The sequence below is a fragment of the Cydia amplana genome, chromosome 12 (assembly GCF_948474715.1).
Source record: "Cydia amplana chromosome 12, ilCydAmpl1.1, whole genome shotgun sequence".
Taxonomy (NCBI): Eukaryota; Metazoa; Arthropoda; class Insecta; order Lepidoptera; family Tortricidae; genus Cydia; species Cydia amplana.
Window position 1 is genome coordinate 7,113,684 of NC_086080.1, and position 12,988 is coordinate 7,126,671.

The window sequence follows — 12,988 nt, forward strand, 5'->3', positions numbered from 1 at the left end:
CCCTCTGGTCTCAAGCAAATCTTGTCAGTAAAAAAAGCCGCGAAATTCAAATTTTCTATAGGACGGTATCCCCACGCGCCTACATTTTTCAAATTTGCCGCTTTCTTTTCTACTGACAAGATCTGCTTCACTGCTATAACTGTATAAGTTGTTCCTGCCAAGTCAGTGCAAAAAATAGGGTAGTCGTTGCCTAAAAACGGATTCACTGAAGCCATTGACATAGATATCTAGGGACTGGCTTTACGGGCAATAATAATGAGGCATGACAGGGGCCAGTACAGCGGTGTGAAATCGTCACAACGCGATTGGTTGATGAGTTCGCATCACGCGCGCGATTGGTTGACGAGTTCGCATTACGCGCGCTATTGGTCGCAACTAGTCGCGTTAGACTGCACGATTGGCTGGAATTCGTGGGTAGCACCGCTGAACTAGTACGATGTTTAGTGCCCCATTAGCTCGTCCTTAGATATTATACGTCAATGACTAAAGCATACTTCGATATCACACATTTGTAACGCTCCCTTATTTTCCTCATGGTGGCTGTCTTGCAGGAATGTCTATTTTCATATACAGTGAGATATGTCAAATTGACAGTATCTATCAATAGTATCAGTCGACACCAAAATATTTTCACTTCAAACCGTGTTTATTTTTACGTAATATTGCACTAAACAAAATGTCAGTGTTTTGGTAAACAAAAATGATCAAATGCATCCTGTTCTCGGAAAGACTTGGTCCCTTAACTTATATACTGGGATCAACACAAATTAGAACTTTGACAATAGTGACCTACACACAAATCGAAGTGAGGTCGCTTAGTATTTTAATACGTTTGGTACATGAACGTAAGAAACTGATTAAAATTGTCGTCTTACTGTTTTCAGGAATGCTACAACATCCTGAAAGTCCCACTTAATTCTAAGCAACATGTAGTGCGAGCAGCGTTTTTAGATTTGGCCAAGATTTACCACCCTGATTCTGGTTCACCAGAAGCTTGTATTGAGAAATTTGTAGACATCGAAAATGCGTTCCGTATACTTACTAAGCACAACACGGGGAAGAGCAGCCAAGAAGATGTGGAGAAAATAGTACATGATATTAGAGTAAGTTAATTTTCTAAAATATTAGGCGTTACTTTTTTATTGGTAGGTAGGACTTGCTGCTATTAAGCTTTGTTACAATCCTTATTTTACCTTCATACAAACTCCGATGGTGAAAGTAGTGTGTCAAAAAAGATTAAAAAAAGTTGGGGCACTTTTTTAGGGTTCCGTACCCAAAGGGTAAAAACGGGACCCTATTACTAAGACTCCGCTGTCCGTCCGTCCGTCCGTCCGTCTGTCACCAGGCTACAGCGTGAGATACATCTCACGAACAGTGATAGCTAGACAGTTGAAATTTTCACAGATGATGTATTTCTGTTCCCGCTATATGCATACCACCAACCAACAAACGAGCGACATCACCTTCATCACCACAAAACATGGAAGCCAAGAGATTAGCCATAGATTCCTATGAGAGTCTGTCAGAATCTGATTATGAACAGACTGAAGATTCAAACCAAGACTAGTAGACAACGTTAAGTAGTTAGTTTTAGTATAAATATGATAGAGCATAAGGACCTTATAACAGACAATTGAATAGTGTTAGTGAACTACCAATAAACAGTGAAACTTAGTGTTAGTGAATTATCAGTGATTAGTGAAACTTAGTTGTAGTGAACTATCTCGAGGGGAAGGCATGTAGTGTATTGAAATATGAGGGTACTTCTGTGGGGTACCCCAACAAAACCAGTCTGGATATGTCAGGTACGCAATTACATGTGCTCTCCCGAATTTCGGCTATAATATCGCGATATAATAACAACAAATACTAAAAAAACGTGATTTTTGACCGAAGTTAAGCAACGTCGGGCGGGGTCAATACTAGGATGGGTGACCGTTTTTTTGCTTGTTTTGCTCTATTTTTTGTTGATGGTGCGGAACCCTCCGTGCGCGAGTCCGACTCGCACTTGGCCGGTTTTTCTTCTAGAAGTAGGTTAGGTACCTAGGTAAAGTGGGAATAACACCCTTAATTATGCCTTCAAATACAAATTGTGCCCTATAAATAGTTAAATAAAGGTGTCATAATAACACTGATTTACTCATGTCAGCACACAGCGCCACAGCACCGGCAGTACCTGAGCTTCGACGGCGTAGGCTACGGCACACCGTTCCAGAGAGAGAAGCAATGGGCTCAGGCCCGCGCTCAGCGAGCTGCATCCAACGTAATGGAGCACCGGGTCTCTAAAGCTGTAGCTTCGGAGAACACACTTATGAAGAAGGGTCAGGTTGGTACACATGTATACCAACTAATAATATTTTTTAGTGTCCGACCGAAGATTCGGTTTCGGCCGTAGTTTCGGTTTCGGCCAAAAAACGGCCACACCTTTCGGCCGAGCCGAAACATACGAAATAGTACTATAGTACTATGAAACTATGTGACAAAGACCAACAGTTGGGGAGCAAGTAGGACAACAATATTTATGTATAAAGAAATTAATTGGTTTATTAGAAAACACAATTCCCCTAATGATGGCGCCACTGGACAGTCAACGCAGTCTTAATATGTGTATAAAAGCGGTTTAATGAAATTTATTCAACGATTTTAATAACTGCAAAAGTTTCGGTTTCGGCCAAAACTTGAGCCAATGCCGAACCTTCGGTTTCGGCCTCGGCAAAAAAACATGTTTCGGTCGGACACTAATAATTTTACAGACATTTAGCACCAGAGTCTACCAAATATTTTACAGATTGAATAGACAGTTTTGGTTATTTGCAGATTTTTATAGCAATTATGTTTTTATGTGAGGCAGTAATGAAAGTGATTTTTTTCGTAATACACCGTCATAAATTCCTTTCCCCCTACCTCAAGCCCTGTCACCATATCGCGCGGCAAACCATCGAACATTGGCTCGCGCGGCAGCCGCGCGCAATGGATACCGGGCTGCCGCGCGAACCAACTCGATGCGCCCGGTATCCATTGCGCGCGGCTGCAGCGCGAGCCAATTGTGCGCGACGCAATTAGATTTAAGTTTTTAAATACCAGTTTTACGTTTGTCAAAGCTAGGGGACGCACGGGGAAGGCGGGGTGCGCGGGAGCGGCCCTGATAGTTTACTTCACTAGAGCAAAATTAAACCAGTCGATATAAGCTGTTGCACTCTCCGCACGTCCCTTAACGCTAGTATTTTGTGGATGTACCGCCCTCTTAAAAATATAAGTAGTTTCCATAATTTTGGCTATTTTTTCACCGTGAAAAGAACCTACAAACCTTACACCAATGTTCGATGGTTTGCCGCGCGATATGGAGACAGGGCTTCATAAAGCATAATTGGCTCTTGAGTATTTTCATATTTGCAGGCTTACGGAAAGAAGCACGACATTAAAACGAAATACGGCTTCGACCGTCTAGTGGAAGACCTTATCCAAGAATCGATGTCGAAAGGCGAGTTCGAGAAGCTCAGCGGCATTGGCAAGCCCTTGAAGGATCAGAACACAAACCCTTACGTCGACTTTACTACGCACAAGCTGAATGAGGTGACTTTTATTTTGAATCCTACAAATAAAGTTGAATGATTAACAATCTACATTCTAGATGTTGGAATAAATTTTGTAATGGCTCAGACTGTTACCAGCAGAATGGAGACCTCGATCTTTTTCAATCATCATAGGTTTTAGTTTGTCTAAAAGGATTGAAGATTATTATCTTAAACTGTAACTTTGAATATGAAAATCGGTTAACAATTGAATTAAATTCTTAATGTCACTTCCGGTTGGCACGCGTGGTTGGACCAAATCGTGCCTGCTTCTTTACCTACAAAAATAGCAAATAACTACCAGTCTTGGCCGGTTTTTATTTGATTTTTAAATAAAAATATACGGAAATCACTTAACATTTCGTACCTGTTCAATTCAAAGTGTTTACAACCTAAAATTATTACTGTACGAAACTGTATTATATTTAAATAAACACCTACCTATTTTTAATAATTTCCAGGTGCTAATAAACAACGGTTTCGTCCCAGAATGGATAACGATGAACAAAGAAATAGACCAGGACATAGAAGCCCTAAAGGACGAGATCAGACGCGACAGGAGCTACCTCGGCCCTTACCCTTTATCAGAACAAGACATCCCAAAATGGGACCGCATATGCGAAGCGAACAGGGAACTAGCCAAATCTATAAACACTAAAATTAATACGTATAATTTAATAGTCCCTTTGATAAATAATCAGAAATTCCATGTAGATTTCGACAACATATGCGAAGATGTTTTGTTGAGTGGAATACATTCAGTTAAACCAGATACTAATGTGAAAGAAAAGTCTGTACCTATAGTTTCGAATAGCTCAGACCACGATTTTATTGGAGTGTTTTTTAAAGCTTTAGGGGATTTATTCACTTTCAAATCTAAGAAAAATGTAGATAGTTAAGTGGAATATTTATTCAAAAAGTGGCCATAAGCCGACATTGACATAGGGCGCGAGACACGGCATTGGGGTAATTATGAAAATCCGAGATTATATTAAACAACAACACTTGACAAGCGTTGTTAGAGTATAATGAAAATTACCATATTCTAGTTATTACCCCATGTGTTGTTTATAGTTATCATTATAAAATACCCTATGTGTAGCTTTAATTAGGGTTTAGGGTAACCCTAGTTTTAATTATAATTGAATGCTGAAGCTGACGAAAAAAATCGTATTTTGAAAATAGGCATTTCGCATCTAGATTCTCTAGATTGAATGAAATATTAATACACGAATATTTGTTGCACTTCAGCACTCAAGTATATATACAATTCTGTCTTTTTCAAGCAGTTTTTTCTGCTTATATGTAACAAAATGATTGGCATGTAATGCATGATTCCCGTATTTTTGGCTAATAATATAATTCTAGACAATAATCAACAAATAACGGGTTAAATTGAAACTATTTGTAGCTGTATCAAGATGTATAAACAGAAGAGAAGTTAAAGTAGTCAAACAATAATGTAATCCTCTTTTAACATTAAAAACGGAGCCAATATACTATTTTAGACCTTATTTCTCTTTAATAAGGTAGAAAATTAAGCAATTATTAGTTACTCTAGTTAAAATTAGTTTACTCGGTAGTAAACTAGATAAAGCAAACTGTGATAAAAATGGGTATATTTTAAATAAAAACAGTAAAATTGATGCAAAACGTTTTATTTCTAACATATTTTAAACTACACAATTTCCTTAACAATACATTTATCACTGTTGAGTACAGTGCTACACTATACCTTCATTAGCGATTCATAAATGCTGTAAACAAAATACCTATAACAAAACTGATTGGAAATCATAAATATCAAGTTATTAAACAGTGCTGCTGATTTAATAACTCTATTCACTGTAAAAACAAATACACATAATTCTAGCAATAAACGAAAACAAAGCTTATACACAGTATAACATGAGACGTGTTAATGTGATGAGTGAATAAGTATCACAAAAAATCTACACCACAGTCAATATTTAGGTGTCATATCAAAATACAAAAGTTCATATAGATTTACTACAGAAGAAAAACGTCGTAACTTGTATGTAAACATAGCCCAATATCATTTAGATAATAAGTCTATACATTACTTAACACTCCTATATCTAAGTTTACAGGTATGTGTTAAATCACAAGAAAGAAAATATTCGAGTTTTGCTTTCACGTAACAAAATTATTGAACACTATTGGTCCCTTACTGAGCAAGAAGATACAATTTGTTGGAATGTTACTTAATAAATGGCACTTCAATGATAGTATGTACAAAATATAAACGCTTCTTAAGCTTGTACGAGTAATCGTACGTCAAAAAGATACTTATCACATCATAAACTTTACTAAATAAATATTTATGACAGGTGCCTATAAAGATGTGGTATAAGAATAGAAAATCTACTGCTGCTTTCTTGAATTTCTTATAAAGAAAATGTTTTATGTTCATAATATCCAGGTAAAGTATACCCAAAAGAATAAGTAAGATGCATAAAGCAGCGCATCTTTTACCTGTCGACTTTGCGACTAATAGTATTTTATACAATCGTAATATAATGGAGAGCTTTTCAGTCGAGTACCGTGTTAAGGCCACGAGCTTGCTGAATGGCCTTAGTAGGTAAGTGGGTGTTTTTTTTTGTTGTCCCCTACACTTTTTTTTTTTAAATTTGGGATTTTTATGTTATTTCTACTCAGAATCACGAGCTCTTTCTATCCTAATAGGAGAAAAAAGTGTCCCAAAATTTCCATACATTTTTCAATCTTTCCATTCCGCGACCGCCATACAAAGTCTATGAAAAATGGTGACGTAATGGAAATAAAAACCTTAGGACACTTTTTTTCTCCTATTAGGATAGAAAGAGCTCGTGATTCTGAGTAGAAATAACATAAAAAAATCCCAAATTTGAAAAAAAAGTGTAGGGGACAACAAAAAAAGAAAACGCCCAAGTACGAGATTGAAAAGCTTGATTATTACACTAATTCTCGCGTCTATTATTGCATTACCTATGCTATTTAGTGTAAAGAAACCACTCAGTGGTGTCGTCGAATGCCTATTTGAGATATAGCTCGGTCGATGTATCACGGACTACATATCTAACCAGAGTACCACATGATGTTGCCCTGCTGGCTGAGCCTGACGCGGCCGGTGGTCAGTAGGCGAAGGGCCTGCGGGAAGGCGCGGTGCTCTGCGGAGTGTATGCGCTCCGTGAGGGTTTCTACGGTGTCATCCTTGAGAACTGGCACGCGCTCTTGGAGGATGATGGGGCCTGTGTCCATGCCCTCCTAAAAAAAATTTTTTTAATTTTATTCCAGACGAGTACAAAAGGCGGATTAATGTTCTCTACCAGTGTATAGCCTGACCAGTAATATATGATAATTGTCAAGAGGGCGCTGTTATTCTCATGTATAGGGTGACAATTCAGTGTAGTATGAAAAAATTAGTTCCAGTGAAATTCCGCAACATGGCGCACCCTCAATAGATCCTGGTTCACCTATGCCAGTCAAGCTTTATAAAGTTTTTGAGAAATTCGTATTTCATAAATCAAATTGCGACTATTCATTTCGCCAAATGAGTCTTTTATCGTGATGCTTTTCCATGGCTCGGCTAAAAATAGTGTCAACAATAGTAGGCTTGTTAACATTTTTTAAAAAACCGGGCAAGTGCGAGTCGGACTCGCGCACGGAGGGTTCCGCACCATCAACAAAAAATAGAGCAATACAAGCAAAAAAAGCGGCCAAGTGCAAGTCGGACTCGCCCATGAAGGGTTCCGTATTTAGGCGATTTATGACGTATAAAAAAAAACTACTTACTAGATCTCGTTCAAACCAATTTTCGGTGGAAGTTTACATGGTAATGTACATCATATATTTTTTTTAGTTTTATCATTCTCTTATTTTAGAAGTTACAGGGGGGGGGGACACATTTTACCACTTTGGAAGTGTCTCTCGCGCAAACTATTCAGTTTAGAAAAAAATGATATTAGAAACCTCAATATCATTTTTGAAGACCTATCCATAGATACCCCACACGTATGGGTTTGATGAAAAAAAAAATTTAGAGTTTCAGTTCGAAGTATGGGGAACCCCAAAAATTTATTGTTTTTTTTCTATTTTTGTGTGAAAATCTTAATGCGGTTCACAGAATACATCTACTTACCAAGTTTCAACAGTATAGTTCTTATAGTTTCGGAGAAAAGTGGCTGTGACATACGGACGGACAGACGGACAGACAGACAGACAGACATGACGAATCTATAAGGGTTCCGTTTTTTGCCATTTGGCTACGGAACCCTAAAAACGGTCACTCATCCAAGTACTGACCCTGACGTTGCTTAACTTCGGTCAAAAATCACGTTTGTTGTATGGGAGCCCCACTTAAATCTTTATTTTATTCTGTTTTTAGTATTTGTTGTTATAGCGGCAACAGGAATACAACATCTGTGAAAATTTCAACTGTCTAGCTATCACGGTTCGTGAGATACAGCCTGGTGACAGACGGACGGACGGACGGATAGCGGAGTCTTAGTAATAGGGTCCCGTTTTTACCCTTTGGGTACGGAACCCTAAAAATGAGAAGAGTAACGTTTGGAAGCGATACGAACGAAGCGCTCCAGCTGGTATATCCAAGACGGAATTACTACTTCGCGTGTGAGATTGTGATTATTGTGAGGTCCTTATCGTGTGTCAGTATAGTTTAGTTGTAGTATATAGAACTTACGTCTAGTGTTGAGTCGCTCACTCGTGAGGCACCTCATTTGTACCACTCATTTTGTTAATTTGTCGCAGTACTTCGTACCGCAAAAATGTCTTACTTCACTCCTCTATTCATTTTACTTGATTCTAAAATCATCTTTCTCCTAAAAGTTCTATTCTTAACCTCCAGAATTGCACTCCAATTAAATGTTACTATTTATTTATTTATAAAGGAAGTGATGAATACATAAATATGTATATACATTAAATATTTTCGTCGCCGTTGGAATTAATGGAATAGTCGACGCTGAAAATATGCTAGTACCTCACCTCATTTGAAGTAAGACATTGTAACACCTCATTTTAGAAAATGAGGTACTCATACAAACTCATTTTAAATTGATGTCCTACCCATCACTACTTACGTCGACGAAGTGTATCGTGCACCCGCTCTCGCGGTCGCCAGCCTCCAGGCACTGTTTCTGCGCCCCCAGGCCGGGGTGTAGGGGCAGCAGTGACGGGTGGATGTTCACCAGCTTGCCTTTCCATCTGTACAAAAATATATACAAATACAAATAAATACAAATAATTTATTGAGACAAGTATAGTACAGTGGTTGCTCTTAAAGACTGAAGAATTTATAAAGACAAGTGATTTACAAATGCCTGAACTAGGATTCCCTGTGTTTCAGGCAGCGAAGGACAATATTAATTATTTATTAATCACCTAATTATAAACTATAAGTAGTACACAATATAAATATTTACCTAAGCAAAAAAGTAGGTTCTTAAGTATTAAATATCAGAGTACAGTAGGTAATCATATATGTACAAGCAATCGTAATTCATAATATCAGCTTAGCACAACTCCTTGTTGCCATAAAGGTGACCTTACTCCCTGAACAATTTGCTTATGAAACCTGTTAGACACCATGATTATCTTCAGCCTGTTATCACTCACTGCTAAAGCGGTCTCTATTATGATGAGGAGCCAAGCACATTCAAAACGCGAACTCTCTTTTACTTTTGTCGTTTATGTAGTTTGTAGGCTCATCAGTTTATCCTCTGAAGTTAACGGCTTTTGGACAGATTAGTTACTTGACAGATGTCGAATTTAATGACAATTTAGTGCCCACTACTTGCCACTACGCACGTCGCACATAGAGCCAATATCATGCATTGCGCCGGAGCTTAACAGACCACATAGGAACTTAACTTAGATTAGACTCCACGTCTACTAAACTTACTTTTTCACAAATTCGCTGGACAGTATCCTCATGTAACCGGCGAGACAGACGATGTCGATTTTATGTGCCTCTAGCGCCGCGGTGATGGCGCGGTCGAATTCTTCGCGAGACTTGTAGTCTTTGTAGTTAAATACCTGCAAAATAGGCTACATGACTATTTTTTTTTATGGTATCAATCGATCGGGTTTGTTTTTAGGATCAAATGTCTATATGGGACCCATTGCATTAAAGTAACACAAAAGTCAGAAATTGTAGTCAAAGTGCGACAGTCGCACTTCACTCGCGAAACGCCCTATACAAAACGGCCAGAGGCCGTGACGTCATCGCCCTTCTTTTAGTATGGACAAAACAAGAAAATTGCGTTTTTGTCGGTGAAATATTGCGTTTATGTATATAGTTGCTATACAATATTTTTTTGTATTAAATGTAAGGAATCGAATGGTACCCTTACTTTTATCGTTTTTGGAAGTTAAAAAAAACTTAATTTTTGAAACTTTCAGGTCCTGTAATTTTGTAATTTTTCAATATTTTATTTTAATATCCACATTATTGTGATAAATTGCTCGTTTGCTATCTATTTTACTAGATTTTGTTATAAAATTCAACATCAGTCATCATCCCTATTATAAATGTTAGTACTCGTAGTGCGTGCGATTTAGCAGGGTCGCCATGTGATGACGAGAACAGCGTTTATATGAAACACAGACATGTGACGTCACGGTCAAGTTTTCAACTCTTTATCCTCGTGTCACCCAATACTAAATTATAGTTCCCAGTAGGGAATTTTAGATCTATTTTAATTGGTTTGTATTTCACTTTGTTTTTATGAAAGTTGAATATCTATCGAGTGTACATCGTAATGTACATTGGACGGCACGATGCTATAATTCTTTCCACAGAACAAGTTAGAATGGCGATGCGAGCAGGGTACGTACGTGTCGCCGCCGGTTTTGAGCAAACGCTCGCATGCTACTCGCCCGCGCTGACCGAAAACGAAGGAAACATGCCTTTTTGCGCCACAAAAACGTTCAGATTAAGAAGCCAGACATCAAATTTGTCTAAAAGAGGCGTATCCATTCACCACGCACACAAGGCGCTAGCTAGTTTTTACTACCGTTGCGCGAGTGTTAGTAAATGTGGAGAGGAACGAGCGGCGACTTTGGTTCCGATACTAACTGCGCGCGATAGCCATTCTAACCTCTTTAATATGTTCTGTGGTTCTTTCCGATTAATTAAATTGATTTTTGTCAAAGCAATAACTGCGGTCTAGGGTTTTCCAATCATTTTCAAATACTTTATTTCGTGCATGGTGTGAAACAATGTACTTCCACTTCTTCCCTGTTAAATTAAATCGACGTAGTTCCTTACAATTATAACATTTTATCTATCTGTTATAAAGAGTCAAGGTGTTGCTTTACTATTTTTCTGTTAAATGTATAAATACTACAACAAACACAAAGCATAAACCCTACAATGTAACTTACCAACGCCGGAACTCCGGCCTTCTCCGCCCTCTTCAAAGCGAAAGCGTCCTTTTTGTTACTGATCACAAGGGCTATATTCGCACACATGCACTGCGCAGGGTCGCGAGTGGTGTCCAGTAATGCTTGCAGGTTGCTGCCGTTACCGGATACTAGTACTGCTACCTGAAATGGGCCTTATTGTGAGGACATATAGTTCAGAATACAATGTATCCGTAGCTTCTAGCAAGTCATAGTGCGTTTATAGTTTATAGCGCAAATTATATTGATGACATCTGAGACTACTTCGGGGTGTATAAGAAGTGTCTATATACAGTAACAATATGAGAATTTTTGATGAGGAAAAGTTGTCTACAATGAAGCGCTCCCCTCCCCACCGACAAGCCACGCTTGGATGCTCTAACACCATGCCGCCGAGTGTCCTAATTTGCAACACTTATAGCATTATTACTGATTGGTCTTACCTAGGGTTTGCACGACGGATCCGAAATGTATGGGAAGATCCGCGGATCCGGATCCAGATCCGGATAATTTCATACATTGCGGATCCGGATTGCAAACCCTAGTCTTACCTTCTTGCTGGGCAGAGTGGGCATCCTTCTGGTAAAGTCAAGCACCGAGGAAAAATTATCGACGATTAACCCCCTACCATCATGCCAATCAAATTGCCAAATGACCTAATTTGCAGCAGTTATAGCATTGTTATCGATCTTACCCTCTTGCGGGGCAGAGTGGGAATCCTCGATAAGATCGAACATCGAGACAAAGTTTTTAAACACGTACACATACACGTTCCGCCCGCCAGCCCCGCTCGGATGCTGCCATCACGATGTTGCAGAGTGTCCTAATTTGCAGCAGTTATAGCATTGTTATCGATCTTACCCTCTTGCGGGGCAGAGTGGGAATCCTCGATAAGATCGTACATCGAGACAAAGCTTTCAAACATCATACAAGTTCCGTCCGCCGGCCGCGCTCGGATGCTGCCATCACGATGTTGCAGAGTGTCCTAATTTGCAGCACTTATAGCATTATTATTGATCTTACCCTCTTGCTGGGCAAAGTGGGCATCCGCCGGGTAAAGTCGAGTGCGGAAGCGAAGTTGTCGACGATGACTCGCGCCCCGCCCGCGGGCCGCGCTTGGATGCTGCCGATCACCATGGCGCCGTACGCCCGTGTGATGTTCATCACCTGTGTGGTATTTGACATTTTTAATATTTTCCGTACACAACAATTGTGTTCCGGACATTTTGGAGGACAGACAGGACAGGACAGAGCCGAAATCAACACGTATCCGGTTCGTCTCATCGGTTTTTCGATAATTTCATGAAATGAAACTTACAAATCCGATTAGACCATGCTACACCGAGTGGTAGCTACCCTTTCCCGTGTGATAGGACGCGCTCAGAAGCATTACCCGCCAGGGTGTAATGTATTTATGACAATATAATCTTATGTTATAATGAATATGATCAGAGACAAACTGATTCTAAATTCGTAAGGTAAAATTGGACAGCTAAGTATAAGGCGCTGACCGGCAATATACATTTTGTTATTAGCGGATAACGTTAGCGAATATCAATGTCATAATGTCCGAGGCCGAATACTTATTAACCAAAGGTGCAAAATATATCTCACCTCAGCCTGATCTTCGGGGGAGACGATGAGAACCATACCGATGCCGCAGTTGAAGGTCCGTACCATTTCTTCGTCGGACACTGAACCGGCATCCGCGATCCATGCGAACACCTACAACAATATAGTGGTAAGATTAAACAGTGCTTGTCCGGGAATTGTGGACATTTACCAATTCGGTAGATGAGGAGACGAAAAAGCTGGCGTCCAGTTCAATAATTTAATGACAACTAAAAACAAAAGTGTTTTATAAAAACCGGCCAAGTGCGAGTCGAACTCGCGCACGGAGGGTTCCGGACCATCAACAAAAATAGAGCAAAACAAGCAAAAAAACGGTCACCCATCCAAGTACTGACCCCGCCCGACGTTGCTTAACTTCG

General features: G+C 39.4%; 3 protein-coding genes across 3 annotated transcripts in view; 2 read left to right on the forward strand and 1 right to left on the reverse strand.

Annotated features, from left to right (window-relative positions):
* Positions 1-12,988, forward strand: part of LOC134652897 (ESF1 homolog) — a 273,742-nt gene that overhangs the window by 9,898 nt on the left and 250,856 nt on the right. The window lies entirely within an intron of this gene.
* Positions 620-4,512, forward strand: LOC134652878 (dnaJ homolog subfamily C member 28). The gene is made up of 5 exons (XM_063508068.1): positions 620-805; positions 885-1,103; positions 2,150-2,326; positions 3,397-3,573; positions 4,034-4,512. The coding sequence occupies exons 1-5, from the start codon at positions 701-703 to the stop codon at positions 4,469-4,471; spliced, it is 1,116 nt and encodes a 371-aa protein (XP_063364138.1). The 5' UTR covers positions 620-700; the 3' UTR covers positions 4,472-4,512.
* The window catches only part of LOC134652879 (trifunctional purine biosynthetic protein adenosine-3), a 40,263-nt gene continuing 33,883 nt past the window's right edge, over positions 6,609-12,988 (reverse strand). Inside the window, exons 19-24 of the mRNA XM_063508069.1 lie at positions 12,612-12,722; positions 12,021-12,164; positions 10,980-11,141; positions 9,496-9,629; positions 8,675-8,798; positions 6,609-6,839 (exon numbers count right to left, since the gene is read on the reverse strand). Of these exons, the coding sequence (XP_063364139.1) occupies positions 6,651-6,839; positions 8,675-8,798; positions 9,496-9,629; positions 10,980-11,141; positions 12,021-12,164; positions 12,612-12,722 (864 nt within the window). The 3' untranslated portion in view covers positions 6,609-6,650. The remainder of the gene's footprint in view (positions 6,840-8,674; positions 8,799-9,495; positions 9,630-10,979; positions 11,142-12,020; positions 12,165-12,611; positions 12,723-12,988) is intronic.

Coding starts and splice junctions, on each gene's coding strand:
- LOC134652878 (XM_063508068.1), top strand. CDS start 701: ATGATCAAATGCATCCTGTTCTCGGAAAGACTTGGTCCCTTAACTTAT. Junction 2,327..3,396: donor CACTTATGAAGAAGGGTCAG/GTTGGTACACAT, acceptor TCATATTTGCAG/GCTTACGGAAAGAAGCACGA. Junction 3,574..4,033: donor CTACGCACAAGCTGAATGAG/GTGACTTTTATT, acceptor AATAATTTCCAG/GTGCTAATAAACAACGGTTT.